This window comes from Aotus nancymaae, unplaced genomic scaffold, assembly GCF_030222135.1.
Source record: "Aotus nancymaae isolate 86718 unplaced genomic scaffold, 86718_ANA_hifiasm-v0.15.2.pri h1tg000021l, whole genome shotgun sequence".
Classification (NCBI taxonomy): Eukaryota; Metazoa; Chordata; class Mammalia; order Primates; family Aotidae; genus Aotus; species Aotus nancymaae.
In genome coordinates this window covers 15,347,485-15,366,117 of record NW_026988433.1, presented here as the reverse complement: position 1 = coordinate 15,366,117, position 18,633 = coordinate 15,347,485, and the positions used below count along the sequence as shown (strand labels likewise).

Below are 18,633 nucleotides of genomic sequence, written 5' to 3'. Positions count from 1 at the left end.
AGCAGGACAAAGGACTGAAGGAGAGAAGAACCCAGACAGGAAAGAAAGATAACTGGAACCAGGATACACTGAATAGCTCTGGAAGTATCTCTGGCTACATTTCACAGAATAGAGGGTAAAGACTTCTCAAACCTTCTCACCTACTCCCTGATGGGGTTTATTCCAGCATCAAAGCTGTTCAGAGTAGGAAGAGCCTCCAGCGGGGGAAAAAGAAAAGGACATACAGGCATATATTGTTGTATTGCACTTCACTCTACTGCACTTTGCAGACATCACATGTTTTTACAAATTGAAGGTTTGTGGCAACCCTGCATTGGGCAAGTCTATCGGTGTCACGTTTCCAACAGCACGAGCTCACTTCATGTCCCTGTGCCACATTTCAGTAATTCTAGCAATATTTCCAACTTTTTCTTTATTATTATATCTGTTATGGTTATCTGTGATCAGTGATCTTTCATGTTACCATGGTAATTGTTTTGGGGTGCCCCAAACAGTGCCCATATGACAGTGAAGTAAATCAATCAATGTTATATGGGTTCTGACTGCTCCACTAACAGGCTATTTCCCATCTCACTTCTTTCCCTAGGCCTCCCTATTTTCTGAGACACAACAGTATTGAAATTAGCCCGATTAATAACCTAACAATAGCCTCTAATTGTTCCAGTGAAAGGAAGAGTTGTACATCTCTCACTCTAAATCATAAGCTAAAAATGATTAAACTTGGTGAGGAAGATATGTCAAAAGTCGAAATGAGAGGAAAGCTAGGCAAGTTGTGAAGGCAAAGGTAACGTTATTTTCCTTAAGGAAACTACAAGTGCTATTTCCGTGAGCACACAAATGACAGGAAAATAAAACAGTCCTATTGTTGATATGGAGAAAGTTTTAGTGGTCTGGATAGAAGATCAAGCCAGACACAACATTCTCTTAAGCCAAAGCCTAATCCAGAGCAGGGCCCTAACTCTCTTCAATTCTATGTAGGCCGAGAGAGGTGAGGAAGCTGCAGAAGAAAATCTGGACACCAGCAGAGATTGGCTCATGAGATTTACGGAAAGAAGTTGACTCCATAACATAAAAGTACAAAGTAAAGCAGCAAGTGCCGATGGAGAAGCTGCAGCAAGTTATCCGGAAGATCTAGCTAAAATCATTGATGAAAGTGGTTACACTAAAGAACAGATTTTCAATGTAGACAAAACAGTCTTATAGTCAAAGAAAATGCCATCTGAGACTTTCAGAGCTAGAGAGGTGAAGTCAAGGCCTGACTTCAAAGCTTCAAAGAACAGGCTGACTCTCTTGTTAGGGACTACTGCAGCTGGGGACTTTAAACTGAAGCCAATGCTCATTTATCATGCCAAAAATTCTAGGGCTCTTAAGAATTACGCTAAATCTACTCTGCCTGTATTTTATAAATGGAAGAACAATGCCTGGATGATGGCACATTTGTTCACAGCATGGTTTACTGAACATTTTAAGTCCACTGTTGAGACCCACTGTTCAGAAAAAAAAACAAGACTCCTTTTAAAATATTATTGCTCATCAATAGTGCACCTGCTCACCCAAAACTTCTGATGAAGATGCACAAGCAGATTATGTGGCTTTCATTCTTGCTAATACATCCATTCTACAGCCCATGGATTAGGAGTAATTTTATCTTTCAAGTCTTATTATTTAAGAAATACATTTTATAAGGCTATAGCTGCCATAGATAGTGAGTCCTCTGACGGATCTGGGAAAAGTAAAATAAAAACCTTCTAGATGCTGGGTACAGTGGCTCACACCTGTAATCTCAGTATTTTAGGAGGCCAAAGTGGGTGGATCACCTGAGGTCAGGAGTTTATGACTAGCCTGGCCACCATGGTGAAACCCCATCTCTACTAAAAATACAAAAATTAGCCAGGTATGGTAGTGGGCGCCTATAATCCCAGCTACTCGGGAGGCTGAGGCAGGAGAATCACTAGAACCCAGGAGACGGAGGTTGCAATGAGCTAAGATTGCTGTATTGCACTCCAGCCTGGGTGACAGAGCAGGACTCCATCTCAAAAAAAAAAAAAAAAAAAAGAAACTCCTGGAAAGGATTCACCATTTTGGATGCCATTAAGAACATTCATTATTCATGGAAGGAGGTCAAGATATCAACATTAACAGTAATTTGGAAGAAGCTGATTCCAACCCTCATGGATGACTTTGAGGGGTTCAAGATTTCAATGGAGGAAGTCACTGCAGATGTGGTGGAAATAGCAAGAGAACTAGAATTAAAAGTGGAGCCTGAAGTGGAAACTGAATTGCTGCAATTTCATGATAAAACTTGAATAGACAAGGAGTTGCTTCTTATGGATGAGCAAGGAAAGTGGTTTCTTGAGATGGAATTACTCCAGGTAAAGATGCCTTGAACATTGTTGAATTGAGAGCAAACAATTTAGAGTATTGCATAAACTTAGTTGACAAAACAGTGGCAGGGTTTGAAAGTATTTACCCTAATTTTGAAAGAAGTTCTACTAGGCTATCAAACAGCATCACATGCTACAGAGAAATCTTTTATGAAAGAAAGAGTCTATGTAAAAAATTGCACTGTCTTATTTTAAGAAATTGTCACAGTCAGTCCACCTCAGCAACCACCACCCTGATCAGTCAGCAGCCATCAACATCGAAGCAAGACCCTCCACCAGCAAAGAGCATGGCTCACTGCAGGCTCACACGATCATTAGCACTTTTTAGCATTAAAATATTTCTAAATGAATGTATGTACATTGTCTTTTAAGACATAATGCCATCACACACTTAATAGACTATAGTATGGTATAAAACATAACTTTTCTATGTACTGAGAAACCCAAAAATTTGTGTGCTTCACTTTAGGTTCTTTATCATGGTGGTCTGGAACCAAACTCAAAATATCTCTGAAGGATGCCTGTACTTATCTGAAACAAGTTTTACAAAACAACGCTAAAACGCTTACCATACGCAATGTGTTCCAATGTATCCTAGTCTAGGCTAGTCTATTTCATTTTTTTAATGCAGATCACAACCCATTAAAATGATGCTACCAACCACAAATGGGTCATGACCACGAATTTAAAAATACAAATGTGTTCTAACCTCTTGGTTCCACAACTGAGAAAGCTAAGACTCAGAGAGGTTAAATCCAAGGTCAAAAGGCTACTTCCTGGCAGAATCGGAACTAGTTTAGACCCAGGTAAATGATGACTGTTGTTATAAGTCTAATAATTGAGACTCTCCTCAACGAACGCCTCCTCTATAAATCCTGGTCAGAATTCACTTCTATCCATGACCCCTGCTGCTGACATTGTTCAGGCTGCTGTTGTTTCTTAGTTTTTTGTTTTTTTTAACACCCCCAGGCCTGCTTCCCTAATATCCCTGTGAACCTGGAGGCATGGTCCCAGGCTAAATGGTCCCGTGGCATTTTCCACATCACCAAACTGACCACTCTGTTCCTCTTCTCTACTGCTTCCTTGCCATGAACCACAGCATCCCCCAAGGTGGCCAAGGAACTACCAGCCTTGAGGAAGTGAGGAGCTTGATAACTAAGCCAGAAGAAACCTGAAGGGCAAAGCTTAACTCCACCTGAGTCCTGATATACAAATTCCAAGAAGAACTAAAGATGGCCAAGTCAATTTGGAAGACCCTGAAGAAGTGGGCCATTCAGCCCTATCCAGGCAGAATAAATCCTTCAGGGGTCTAGGAAAAAGATCACATTTAAAAACCAAAAGGCTTCCTCTCTCACTTGGCCACCATCTTGCAGATTAAAAGATGATGTGAGGCCAGGCACAGTGGCTCACACCTGTAATCCTAGCACTGTGGGAGGCTGAGGTGGGTGGATCACCTGATGTCAGGAGTTCAAGACCAGCCTGGCCCACATGATGAAACCCCGTCTCTACTAAAAAAAAAATACAAAAAATTAGCCGGGCATGGTGGCACATGCCTGTAATCCCAGTTACTCAGGAGGCTGAGACAGGAGGATTGCTTGAACCAGGGAGGTGGAGGTTACAGCAAGCCAAGATTGCACCATTGTACTCCAGCCTGGGGCAGCAAGAGTGAAACTCTGTCTTGAAAAACAACAAATAAACGAAAAAAGATGATGTGTCTGGAGAGTTGGCTTTCTGATCAAGTTTTGCCTTACTAGGTGGTGCATACTGGGAAGCGTGCAGGGAGAAGCACAGAGTGTGAACACACCGTAGCAAGCAGACCCCAAATGCCTCTTCCACCTTCCACCTTAGCAACCTGCACTCCCAGCCTTCCTGTAACTCTACCCCATGTCTTCACCTTGAGGTTTCAGCAGGCCCCAATCTCTGTGGCTCTCACAAAACCATGCAAATCAAACCCAACTCCAATCAGAAAAGCATCTATCCTCTGCTTCACCCTCAAAGGTCTCAAACATGCATTCTGTCTCTCCAAGCTAGGTTTCATACAGCAACTTGAATATGAGTGTTGTAAAATCACATGTTCTAAGTCAATCACTTTATGGCACTCCCGATGCTTCAGAAAAGAGAATCACACTCTATACCACAGCTTCAGACAGGGCTTGGTAAACACAGTTCACGGGCCAAATTGGGCCAGATGCCTGTTTTTATAAATAAAGTTTTATTGGAACACTGTCATGCCCATTTGTTTACCTATGATCTGTGCTGTTTTTAATGCTACCTGATAGAGTTGAGTTCAACTGCAACAGCGACTGAATAGTCTGCAAAGCCTGAAAGTATTTACTATCTGCCCCTGTACAGAAAAAGTGTGCCAACCCCTAGCTTACAGAATCCTGCCTTTTTTTTTTTAATGATGATAAAATACACATAACATAAAATTTACCATCTTAACCATTTGTAAGTGTACGGTATTAAGTTCAGCGGTAGTAAGTACACTGGCATTGTTGTACAATCAACACCACTATCCATCTCCAGAACGTCTCATCACCCAAACTAAAAGTCTATGCCCGATAAATAATAACTCCCCATTCTCCCTCCCCTCAGCCCTGGCATCCACTGTTCTACTTTCTGCCTCTATGAATCTGTCTACTCTAGGTATCTCATATCAGTGGAATTATACAGAATTTATTTTCATGTGTCTGGCATATTTTACTTAGCATGCTGTCTTCAGGGTTCACTCATGTTGTAGCATAGATCAGAAGTTCCTCCCAGGTTAGGCGTGGTGGCTCATGCCTGTAATCCCAGCACTTTGGGAGGCCAAGGTGGGCAGATCACTTGAGGTCAGGAGTTCGAGACCAGCCTGGCCAACATGGTGAAACCCCATCTCTATTAAAAGCACAAAAAAATTAGCCAGGCATGGTGGCACAGGCCTGTAGTCCCAGCTACTCAGGAGGTGAGGAAGGATAATGGCTTGAATCTGGGAGGCAGAGGTTGCAGTGAGCTGAGATCACACCACTGCACTCCAGCCTGGACGACAGAGCAAGACTCCACCTCAACAAAAAGAGAAGTTCCTTCCTTTTTAAGGCTGAATAATATTGGATTGTATGGATAGACCACATTGTGTTTATTCATCTATATACTGATAGACCAGGTTGTTTCTACTTTTTGGTTACTGTGAATAGCACAGCAACCTGCCTAACCCTACATTACACACCTGCTCCCTCCCCAACAGGGGTCCTCTGTCGATTTCCCAAGTGTGTCCTGCTTCCTTCCACCTTCGACTGAGATGAGCCGTGGATATAAAATACACATTCAGTTTCAAAGACTTCGTATTTTTTTCAAATGCAAAATATCTCATTAATGACATTTTACATTGATTCTATGTTAAAACATCATTTTCATATATTGGGTTAAATGACGTATTATGACAATATCACTTGTTCCTTTTCATTCTTTTTAATGTGACTACTAGAAAGTTGAAGGTTAATATATGCCTCGTATCCTATTTCTAGGAGCAGCACTAGGGTAGACTCTGCAGGGGTTGGCAAAAGTTTTCAGTAAAAAGCCAGATGGTAAATATTTTCAGCTCTGTGGGCCATTCTCATTCTGCCATCGTCACACAAAAGAAGCCATAGGCAACACATAAAGGAATGATCATGGGTGTGCTCCAATACATCTTATTTACAAAATCAGGCCAGGTGTCAGACTTAGCCCCTAGGCCATAGAGTATTAATCATATTTTTTAAATGACCAGTTCTGGGAAATTCTGTTCTATTCATTTTCTCAGAACCCTCTGTAAAAAGCCATCTTTCATTCAACCAGAGACTGGAACACGAGTCTGTACCCAGCTTCCCTGACCTGGGCAGCTCCTGGGGCCACGGCGAAGCCCCTCGCAGGCCAGGGCTGGACCGCCCCAGGGCACCCACCGAGTGCACTCACTTGGGCGTATGGGCCTCGTCCACGCGGTGCGCCAGCTGGAACTCGTGGGATTTGCTCCGATGCAGTGCGGTGAACCCCGGGATCAAGTGTATCAGCTTTCGGGAGGAGGGCGGTGGGGTCCCTGGGGGCTTCAGCTTGTTCTTCTTCCTCATGGGCGGCGTGCCTGGCGGGGTCACGGTGGTGACGATGTTGGGGGTGCGTGGCGGGGTGCGGACCGCGTGCCGCTGCCGGGGCGATGGGGGCAGGGAACGGTGGCCCGACTCAAGTGGCGGGGGCGGGCACAAGCCTGGGTAAGTGTCCACAGTGAGCCTCTCCACGTGGGTGTACACAGGGGCCCCAGGAGTGGGGCTGGTGTGACAATAGTGCTGGATGCACTTGGACTGGACCCTGGGGCTCTGGGAGAGATGGGTGCGGATCCATGGGGTGGACTCTGGGGGGCACACGGGATTGTTCTCCTTCCCCGTCTCTGTAGTGGGCCATTGGATGGTCCAGTCTTGTTTGGAAAGGTTGCCTCCTGAGTTGGAACAAAAGAGCAGAGACAATGGGTAAGCCGTGAGAAAGCCAGCCGAGTTACACCATATACACCATTACATCATATGCACATTACGCCACATGCCCATCACATCGTATGCATGTTACACTATATGCCTGTTACATCATATATATGTTATCTCATATGAAAATTATATCATATGCACATTATGCCATGTGCCCATCACATCATAGGCCTGTTGCATTATATACCTGTTACATCGTATGCATGTTACATCATATGCACATTATATCATATGCATATTACATCATGTGCATATTACATCATATGCATGTCACATTATATGCACATTACATCATATGCATGCTATTTCATATGCCCATTACATCATATAGACATCCTATCATATGCATGTTACATCACACCCACGTTACATCATAAGCATATTTGCATAAATCCAACCACCCCCACTTGGCCCCTCCAGAAAAAGAATTCAATTCCTTTATTGACCCTGTTACCCTATTCCCCATTCAACAGCCTTGCCTTCCTCTGCCCCATCGCTGGGAAGACCCCGCAGCCCAAATGCTCAGAAAAGCAAAGAAGTTAATTCTTGCCTTTTGAGTTTCCCAAGGTCCCAGTTCCGGAAGTTTCAATGTGATTTAAAGGACTTTAAAGGATAGCTTTTCCCTTACATGGAAATTTTAATACCTAACCCTCATGTGAGATACACAAATTCCAAGGAAGTCAAGTTCATCCTTAGTCCCTCCCTGACCACTTCCTTGGTCACCGCATACTTCTTCCAGATCTATGTCACCATGTTCTCATTCATGCATTTGTCCAGTAAACATTCTGTGAGTGCCAACTATGCCCCTTTGCTTGAGAAAGACACAAAAGCAACACAGACGAGACCCTGGTCCCCTGGACTTACATTCTGCCAAAGCAGAGTCATGATAGACAAGAAAGCATGCTCACCAAAGGATTTCACATGGTTATTGGTGCTGGGAAGGAAATAAACAGAATGACGTGATTGATATAAATATGGGTGGCCAGGCACAGAGGCTCATGCCTGTAGTTCCACCAATTTGGGAGGCTGAGGTGGGCAGATCACTTGAGGTCAGGAGTTTGAGATCAGCCTGGCTAACATGGTGAAACCCTGTCTCTACTAAAAATACAAAAAATTAGCCAGGCATGGTGGCATGCACCTGTAATCCCAGCTACTGGGGAGGCTGAGGTAGGAGAATTGCTTGAACCCAGAAGGCAGGATTGCAGTGAGCCAAGATTGCGGCCCTGCACTCCAGCCTGGGCTACAGGCTCTCCCTCTACACGCAAACCATGTGCTACACAGCTCAGCCAGAAGGCACCAAGTGCCAATGCATACAAAAAACTGGGCGAATCTCCGGATAATTAGGCTGAGCAAAAAATGCCAACCCCAAAAGGTTACATACTGCATGACTCTATTTATATATATATTTTTAAATGACAACATTTTTGAAACAGAGGATAGATTGACAGTTGCCAGGGGTTAGGGATGGCAGAAAAGGGAGTAGGAGAAAAGGGGATGTGGTGAGAGAAGAGCAATACAAGGGAACCCTGGCGTGCTGGAACTCTCCAGCATCCTGACGGTGGTAAATACATGAACCTACACAGGTGATCAGATCACAGAGAAGTAGACCCATTGTGGTGGCTCGTGACTGTAATCCCAGCACTTTGGGATCAAATAATACCAAATGTACAAGGCAGTAACATCACTTGAGCCCAGGAGTTCAAGACCAGCCTGGGTGACACAGTAAGACCTTCTCTGCACAGGAAGTAAAAAAATCAGCCAGGCACGGTGGTGCACTCTGTAGTCTCAGCTACTTGGGAGGCTGAGGTGGGAGGATCACTTAAACCTCAGGAGGTCAAGGCCGCAGTTAGTCGTGTTCATGCCACTGCACTCCAGCCTGGATGACAGAGTGAGACCCTGCCTCAAAAAGAAAAATACATAGAACTAAATGCACCCACAGACACAGACACACACATACACACACACGAGTGAAAATAAAGCTGGGGAAATCTGAACAAGATTGGTGGATTGTATCAACATCAATATTCTGTGATACTGTATTTGGTGATACTGTACTATGGTTTTCAAAATATTACCATTGGGAAGAACTGGGCAAAGTGTAGAAGGGATATCTGTATTATTTCTTACACCTGCATGTGAATCTACAATTATTTCAATCAAAAATTTCCATTTTAGAAATTAAAAATAAAATACAAGAATACGGGGGGCCTACTTTAGTAGAGTGATCAGGGAAAGCCTCCTAAGGAAGTGACGTTCATGCTGGCCTGTGAAGGACAGGAAGGGCATCGTCACACCAAGGACAGAGCACACCAGGCCGGGAAATGATACAGGCTAAGGCCTAGAAGTAGGAAGGGCTTTTTTTTTTTTTAAGTCTTCTAATAGCTTATTAGAAAGAATAGACACTTTTTAAAATCCCCACTGTTATGAATTCAAATTGAGGTTTTCAGCCCTGGTATAAACTGAATCAAAAAAAAAACAGAGAGAGAGAGAAAGAAATTTAAAAATCCAATGGTAGACCAGGCACGGTGGCTCTCACACCTGTAATCCCAGTACTTTGGGAGGCCGAGGCAGGTGGATCACCTGAGGTCAGGAATTCAAGACCAGCCCGACCAGCATGGTGAAACCCCATTGCTACTAAAAATACAAAAAACATCAGCCAGGTGTGGTGGCATGTGCCTGTACTCCCAGCTACTTTGGAGGCTGAGGCATGAGAATCGCTTGAACCCGGGAGGCAGAGGTTGCAGTGAGCTGAGATCACACCATTGCACTCCAGCCTGGGTGACAAGAACAAAACTCTGTCACAAAAAAAAAAAAAAATTCAATGGTGTATTAACATTTTTCATTCATTTGCCATATTAACAGTGCAAATACAAATTTGGTCTAAAGATAGACTCTCATGCAACTATGTAAAGCCTTTCTGCATCCTCCATGCTAAGAGCTCTAAATGTATAAAAACCAAACAATACCAAATGTACAGGCTTCAAAACCATCTAAGTTAGGGAAGTCACTTTCCTAGGTCTCTTTCCGGGATGCCTGCATGAAAGCAGTGTTCCCAAGTTGTGGTGACAATGGGGTGACACTCAAGGAGAGGCTGAAGAGACAGGTGAGAACAGACTGCCAGATCTATGGGCTAAGGTGCAGACTGGCTTTCATATCAAATTCAACAGGAAGCCATTGAGAGTTTTGAGGCAGGGAGGCATTGATTGAAAGTTCATTTCTCAGAGATCACTCAGGCTGCTGTAGGGAAAAGTAGAAGCCTATTAAGGGATATCTCAGGGAGTTGTAAGAGATGTTGCGGGCTCTGGCTTGGGTGGTGGCAGCAAAGATGGAGAAAACTCAGCCAGGTGTCAATGAAGAAAGACCAGCCAGAACCCAGAGGAAGGCAGCCACGTGGGCACTTCCATCATGGGCCAAGGAAGAAGATTTGGGGCAGAAAGAAATTCCTGGCTGACTAGCAATAACAATAACAATTACTAAAACGACCGTAACAAGAGCTAATTTATAGCGCATTTCACTGTTTCCAAAGTGCTTTCATGAACACTGACTCACTGTCCCGTTTTTAATTAAAACAACTCATTTCGTTATTATACATTCATTACAGAAAAATTAGAAAATTGAGATAAGAAAAAAAGGCAATGCTGTCCTACAGCCTAGCCATTGTCCCTGTCAACATCTGATTCTAGAACCTTCCAGATGGTTTGAGGTGGATTTTTTTTTTTTTTTTTTTAGGAAAAAAAATGTTGTTAAGACAATATTTAATGGTTCGTCTGTCTTCTTCACTTGTTATATTGGGACTGTTTCACATCTAACTTAATTTTTTTAACTCTGTGTGCAAAGGGCCATATTAATTTCCATTTTATAGGTAAGGAGACTGATGCAAAGAGATGAAGACGTGCCTAAGGTCACAAGAGAGATCCTAATCGGCAGCCAGATTCAAACCTGAAACTTCAGCCACCTCAACAAGCAGGGGATGAGGATGTCTGTAGAAGAGAACTGGGGCCTCCAACTGCCATCATAGATCATTCAAATGGGAATAGATGCTGAAATAAGGGCTCGTTTTTCAAAAGGATCTCCTTTTCCCTCGTCCCAGGCTTGCCAGAACACTCTGCCAAAGTCACCATCCTTACAGTATCTACTCTTAAATATTGACACATACACGTTAGCCCAGTGAGTAAGAGTCAACGCTGGAGTCAGATGACTTGCCCTCCAAATCTGACTCCCTCCCACTTATGGCTGTGTGACCTTGGGCACTCATCTAACTTCTCTGAGTCTTAGCCTTGTCACCTGTGCAATGGGACAATAAAACCTACCTCGGGAACTACTATGGATCAAATGCACAAATACAAGTCACATGTTTAGCACAACTCTCAGCACACAATAGGTGCATCATAAATGCTAGCTATTGGCATTGTAATTCTCAACACTGTGGTAATACATCATTATCTGCTCTTTAAAGAGTGTGTAGCGGTTCTGACAGCTTTACCATTCTCACCCTTTGTACAGTGAGGAAGCTGACGTTTAGCTGAAGCTAAATAGCTCTAAGAACTAGGAATAGAACAGAGAATCCAGTTAAGATAAGTTTTTCCATCACCCAATAATACATCAGTAAGCTCTGGATTGATGTATTTGCTCAGGGAATACAAACTCATTGTCAAGTTAGCCTAAGTAAAGCCTGTTTAAGAAAGTAAATCTATTTCCTAAGCTGTCTTAATCAAATACTGCACCACAAAGCCACAAAGTAGTGCTTTGGGCATTAACATTACAAGCTGTTGCCCATCCTGAATGAAATGAAAAGAATATGGGATTGGGAACCAGAAGAATCCAATAGAATTCTGGTTACACCACTGACCAGCTCCATGACTTGGCCAAATTACTTAACCTCCCTGAGCTTCAGTTTGGGGGCTCGTAGAATGGGAATAATTACGGCTTTGTTGGAGGGTACAGTGAAGATTAAGTATTTATTTCACAAATACTTGAACACACTTTATGTACCAGGCACCATTCTGGACACCAGAATAGAACAACAAATAAAATACACCCAAATAACCCTGTTTTTGCAGAGCTCACATTCTTAGTACAGAAACAGATGAAAAAAGTAGATGAACAAATTTATCATATATGTCATGATAGTAAGTTCTCTAGAAAGAAAGAAAGCAGGGCACAGAGACAAAAAAACGTGCTGGGGGCTCTTTTAATCAGAAAAGGACGAGGAGGTGACAGTGGACATGCGAGCAGATATCAGAGTGAAGCGAGGACTGAATTAATAAGATAAAGTGATCAAACCATCAGACAGAGCCTGGGCCATCATGTCAATGCTGACAAATGGCAGATGATTGAAGATGGATGAAAACATCTATTCTGGGTGCCTTGCGACTCATCCCCTTTGTCCCCAGGCATCACTATGCCAGCCCCTGCCCTCAAGATGCTTCCAGTCTAGTGAAAAGGATCAATAATCAATAAACTCTCACTGCAGTTCCATCCTAGGTACAGATCTCAAATAATTGAAAGCAGGGACTCAAATACTTGTAGACAAATGCTCGCAGCAGCACTATTTACAATGGCCAAAAGGTGGAAGCAACCCAAGTGTCCATCAACTAAGGAATGAATAAACAAAATGTGGTATGTCCATTTAATGGAATATTATTCACCCACAAAAAAGAAAGAAGTACTGATTCATGTGACAGTGTGGATCAACCTCAAAAAACACTATGCTAAGTAAAAGAAGCCAGACACAAAGGGTCATATATCCTTTTCCTGATTCCATTTATATGAAATACCCCAAAGAGGCAAATCTATAAAGAAAGAGAGCAGATTCGTGCTTGCCAGGAGCTGGGGCTGGTGGGGAATGGGGAACGACTGTTAACAGGCATGGGTTTTTTTAGGGGGTGATGAAATAGGTTTGGAACTAAATAGAGGTTATGGTTGCACAATCTTGTGAATGAACTAAATGTCACAGCCTGGTTCACTTTGAAATGATTAATTTTACATTACATGAATTTCCCCTACATAAAATGAATCAATAAGTACTCACAATACCAAACACAGACCCCTAAGTCAGAAAAAGTGCAGGAGCATACAAGGCACAGAGGAGAGGAAAGCCGCTGGCCGGGAAGTGGGGGTGGGTAGGAGAAGGCAGCCTGGAGGAGGTGGCACCTAAGCCCAGAACTTGAGGGTGAAGAAGAGTTCCTAGGAAAGGTGGCAGCAAGGTGGGTGACAGCAGAAGGATGGTGACAGAGAGAACAGCAGGGTCAAGGGCCAGATGAGGGACATGGGAGTTTGGAGAATTGCCAGCTGTTCAGTATAGCTGGGGTTATTTTGTTGGGGGGAAGTGGGGGAGACAGAGTCTCGCTCTGTTGCCCAAGTTGGAATATGGTGGCACGATCTCAGCTCACTGCAACCTCCACCTCCTGGGGTTCAAGCAATTCTCATGCCTCAGCCTCCCAAGTAGCTGGGACTACACTCCTGGCCTCAAGTGATCCACCCACCTCAGCCCCTCAAAGTGCTGGAATTACAGGTGTGAACCACATGCCCAGCCAAGCTGGAGTTATTTTGAGGGAGGAAAAAATTTGAGCCAGGCTGGAGAGGAAGGGAAGGGAGGACCAGGGATTTGCTCTTCTAAATAGAAGGGGATGCCGAGAGCTAAGGGTCAATGTGACTGATCTCCCTGCTACTGGCCTCCCAGAGAGGGAGATGGTCTCCTCCAGAGCTCCTGGAGACCTGCTGCAGCTGAGGGCTTGTGGCAATCAAACCTGGTAATGGGTGTGGTGGAAGCTCTGGCCTACCCCCCCACATCACACAGCTGCTTCAAGGCTTAGAGCCTTAGTCCCATGGTCATGCCAGGGGAGGGGCTGAAACTCCCCTAATCATCAATGATAATGGGATGGAAGCTAACTTTCTGCAGGGGCATAGGGCATATTGCTATATCCTTGAGGCTTGGGCCCCAAACTCCTGCTCATGCCAAGGAAGGGCTGGCTCTCCCAGTGGGCAAATGCAAGTAAGTGGATTGGAGCTGGAGGCCAAGCTTCTGCCCACAACATTGCTGCTGAATGGCAGCTCCTGATCATACCAGGGGAGGGGCTGGTGCTTCTTTGATTATATGGCTTAGAAGTCATGCAGCCCAATGGATGGGATCCATGGGATCCTCCCAGAGCCCAGTGTGCTGGCCAAGGATGCGAAAGGACAATGGTGAGTGGGGACTATACCTGCCACTCCTCCCGTCCATGTGTGGTTAAAGCTGTCCCAGAAACCCTGGTGCCCAGGCTGTATGGGCCTCCATCCTTGCTGCTCAACAGGGCCCCTGTGTGTAGGGAAGCTGAGCATCATGGAAACATGTCTCTGACCATGGTGTAGAGAAAGGATTGGACAGGGCCCGGGCGGCAGCCAGAGCCCAGCCTGAGGCTCCTGGAGGCATCTGGACGGGAGATAATGAGGACCTGGGATAGTTGTGGCCGTGGAGATAGAGAGAGGTGGATTGACTTTATATTAGAGGAGAAAAAAGAAAAAATAGCTAACATTTATTGAATTTACACATAAAAAGTTACAGGCCCACAGAACCATCCAGCAAAGTGGGTAGAATTTACTCTGTCTGAATAAAATACCTAGGAATACAACTAACAAGGAACGTAAAGGACCTCTTCAAGGAGAACTACAAATCACTGCTCAACGAAATAAGAGAGGACACAAACAGATGGAGAAACATTCCATGTTCATGGTTAGGAAGAATTAATATCGTGAAAATGGCCATACTGCCCAAAGTAATTTACAGATTCAACGCTATCCCCATCAAGCTACCAATGACCTTCCTCACAGAACTGGAAAAAATCACCTTAAACTTCATATGGAACCAAAAGAGAGCCCGCATAGCCAAGTCAATTCTAAGCAAAAAGAACAAAGCAGGAGGCATCACACTACCGGACTTCAAACTCTACTACAAGGCTACAGTAATCAAAACAGCATGGTACTGGTACCAAAACAGAGATATAGACCAATGGAACAGAACAGAGACGTCGGAGGCGACACAACATATCTACAACCACCTGATCTTTGACAAACCTGAAAAAAACAATCAATGGGGAAAGGATTCCATGTTCAATAAGTGGTGTTGGGAAAACTGTCTAGCCATATGCAGAAAGCAGAAACTGGACCCCTTCCTGACACCTTACACTAAAATTGACTCCAGATGGATTAAAGACTTAAACATAAGACGTAACACCATAAAAACACTAGAAGGAAACCTAGGCAAAACCATTCAGGACATAGGCGTAGGCAAGGACTTTATGACCAAAACACCAAAAGCATTGGCAACAAAAGCCAAAATAGACAAATGGGACCTAATCAAACTCCACAGCTTCTGCACGGCAAAAGAAACAGTCAATAGAGTGAATCGGCAACCAACAAAATGGGAAAAAATTTTTGCAGCCTACCCGTCAGACAAAGGGCTGATTTCCAGAATTTACAATGAACTAAAAAAGATTTACAAGAAAAAAACAAACAAGCCCATTCAAAAATGGGCGAAGGATATGAACAGATACTTTACAAAAGAAGACATACATGAGGCCAACAAACATATGAAAAAATGCTCATCATCACTGGTCATTAGAGAAATGCAAATCAAAACTACATTGAGATACCATCTCACGCCAGTTAGAATGGCGATCATTAAAAAATCTGGAGACAACAGATGCTGGAGAGGATGTGGAGAAATAGGAACACTTTTACACTGTTGGTGGGAGTGTAAATTAGTTCAACCACTGTGGAAAACAGTGTGGCGATTCCTCAAGGACCTAGAAATAGAAATTCCATTTGACCCAGCAATCCCATTACTGGGCATATATCCAAAGGATTATAAATCGTTCTACTATAAGGACACATGCACACGAATGTTCATTGCAGCACAGTTTACAATAGCAAAGACCTGGAACCAGCCCAAATGCCCATCGATGATAGACTGGACAGGAAAAATGTGGCACATATACACCATGGAATATTATGCAGCCATTAAAAAAAGGAGGAGTTCACATCCTTCGTAGGGACATGGATGAACCTGGAAAACATCATTCTCAGCAAACTGACACAAGAACACAAAATCAAACACCACATGTTCTCACTCATAGGCGGGTGTTGAACAAGGAGAACACATGGACACAGGGAGGGGAGCACTATACACGGGGGTCTGTTGGGGGAGGGGGGATAGTCGGGGGGTGGGGAGTTGGGGAGGGATAGCATGGGGAGAAATGCCAGATATAGGTGAAGGGGAGGGAGGCAGCAAATCATACTGCCAGGTGTGCACCTGTGCAACAACCTTGCATGTTCTTCACATGTACCCCAAAACCTAAAATGCAATAAAAAAAAAAAAAAAAGAATTTACTCTGTCTTACAGATGAGGAAACTGAGGCACAGAGAGGTCAAGTGACTTGATCGAGGCCACACAGCCTTGTCTAAGAAGGACATGTGGGGTTTGGGACTTCACCTGACTCGTAACCAGGACACTAAGTCCAGGCTGATGTCCCAGTTGCTAGCCTGGGTCACACAGTGGTCGGTGGCATTGATCACAGTGATAGGAAATACAGGAGAAGGAAACTGGGCACAGAGGAGGTGCCAAGCTCAGGATCAGACAGGCTGTGTCTGAGGTTCCTGCAGGACACCCAAGAAGAAATTCTGGGATGTAGCTGAACCTCAACTTCTCCTTCTCCCAGGAACCCCAGGATCACTCCCCAGAAAGAAGTTATTTTTCTAGCCTGAAAAGATTGATCATGAAATTCTCAAATCTCATCTTAGTGGGGTGTTTTTCCTACAAAGACATGATGATTTGATCATGTTCACCTACTGTTCCTCTCCCATTTGATCTCCAAATCTCCAGGGCAAACATCTCATGACCCTGAATTACATGCCGGTAATGCAGGTCTGGAAGAGGGCAGGTCATGAGCCTGTCACTCACTGACTAATTCCCCTAGAAGGGAAGATACCTCTGCATATGGAGGACTTGCTTTCTGAACTGAAAGAACAAGAGTTAATTCTCCTAAGTCAACATCAACACTTAGACATGAATTTGTCCCTACTGTGCCTCACTGTGACTCAGTTTCTTCACCTGTACAATGGGGATAGCAACAGAGTTTCCCCCCAGGATTGCTCTGAAGAGTAAATAAAAGCATGCAAGCAGAGCATTTAGCTTCACTCTCTAGCACACAGTCAATGTCATATAAATATTCATGTACAAAGAGTCTAAAACCATCTGTTTCACAGGACGCCACCAAAGATTAAATAAATGCATACAATGCTTTCCATTGAGCCCAACACAGAGCTCGCAAAGAACCATCCAGTCCTGCCAGGTGTGGTGGCTCATGCCTGTAATCCCAGCACTTTGGGAGGCTGAGGCTGGTGGATCACCTGAAGTCAGGAATTCAAGACCAGCCTGGCCAACGTGGCACAAAACCCTATCTCTACTAAAAATACAAAAATTAGCCGGATGTGGTGGTACACGCCTGTAATCCCAGTTACTCAGGAGGCTGAGGCAGGAGAATCACTTGAACCCGGGACAAGGAGGTTCCAGTTAGCTGAGATCACGTCATTGCAGTCCAGCCTGAGCAACAAGAGCAAAACTCCATTTTAAAATAAAAAAATAAAAGAATCATCCAGTCCTCATCCCTGGTCTTAGCAAGTACTAACTCTGACAGAAAAAGAAGCCCACGATATCAGAAGCCACTGAGGCTTTACTTTAGGTTGAACTGCGGCCTCCAGTGCCTTATTTGTGTATAGGATCTTTGCAGAGACAATCAAGTTATGACGAGTTAATACCAGATCAGGATGCATCCTAAGTCCAGTGGTTTGTGTCCTTATGAGATGAGAAGAAGACACAGAGGAAAACATCATGTGAAGACAGAGGCAGGGGAGGGAATAATACAGCTACAAACCAAGGTACACCAAGGATTGCAGGCCACCCCCTGAAGCTGCAGAACAGGCGTGGAACCAATTCTTCCCCAGAGCTTTTGAAGGCATCATGGCCCTGTCAACACCCGATTTCAGACGCCAAGCCCCTAGAACTGTGGGAAAGTATATTTCTGCTGTTTTAAGCCATCTAGTTTATGGTGGCTTTTTTTTTTTTTTTTTTTTTTTACAAAAGCCCTAGATAACTCACATTTGCTGGACACTGACTGGGGGATCCTGATATAAAAGCCCACGTGTGGAGTGGAGCTGCCAGACTCTGCATTAGGGAATCTGTTGCTTACCTCTCCTGCATGTAAAGTAGATGTTATTGACTGTTATCAACAAGTAATGTTATAAAACAGTTTATGCATGTATTCAATCCTCAGTGGCATCCTGTGAAATCAATGGTTTTACCTACTTTTTACATAAACATTTATACAACATTGTGAAAGGAAAGTAAATCTTGGAGGCCCCAGAGTCACTAAGCTAAAGGGAAAGGTCAAGCTGAGAACTGCGTGAGACAAACTTGCTTCCCTTTCTATTCAAAGTCATCTCTCTGCTCTCTGAGATAAATGTGGATCTGAGTGCCTCCCTTGGAAAGGCTAATCAGAAACTCAAAAGAATGTAACCATCTGTCTCTCACCTACCTGTGACCTGGAAGCCTCCTCCCTGCTTGAGTTATCCCGCCTTTCTGGATGGAACCAATGTACATCTTACATATATTGATCGATGTCTCCCTAAAATGTATGAAACCAAACTGTGTTCTGACCACCTTGGGCACATGCCATCAGGACCTCCTGAGACTATGTCATGGGTGCGTCTTCAGTGTCAGAAAAATA

General features: G+C 44.0%; 1 protein-coding gene across 2 annotated transcripts in view; it reads right to left on the bottom strand.

The window, feature by feature from the left end:
• KSR2 (kinase suppressor of ras 2) overlaps nucleotides 1–18,633 on the bottom strand; it is a 517,853-nt gene that overhangs the window by 297,275 nt on the left and 201,945 nt on the right. For both annotated transcript variants that reach the window (XM_064379757.1, XM_064379758.1), the window contains exon 4: nucleotides 6,315–6,828. In XM_064379757.1, coding sequence (XP_064235827.1) covers nucleotides 6,315–6,828 — 514 coding nt within the window. The remainder of the gene's footprint in view (nucleotides 1–6,314; nucleotides 6,829–18,633) is intronic.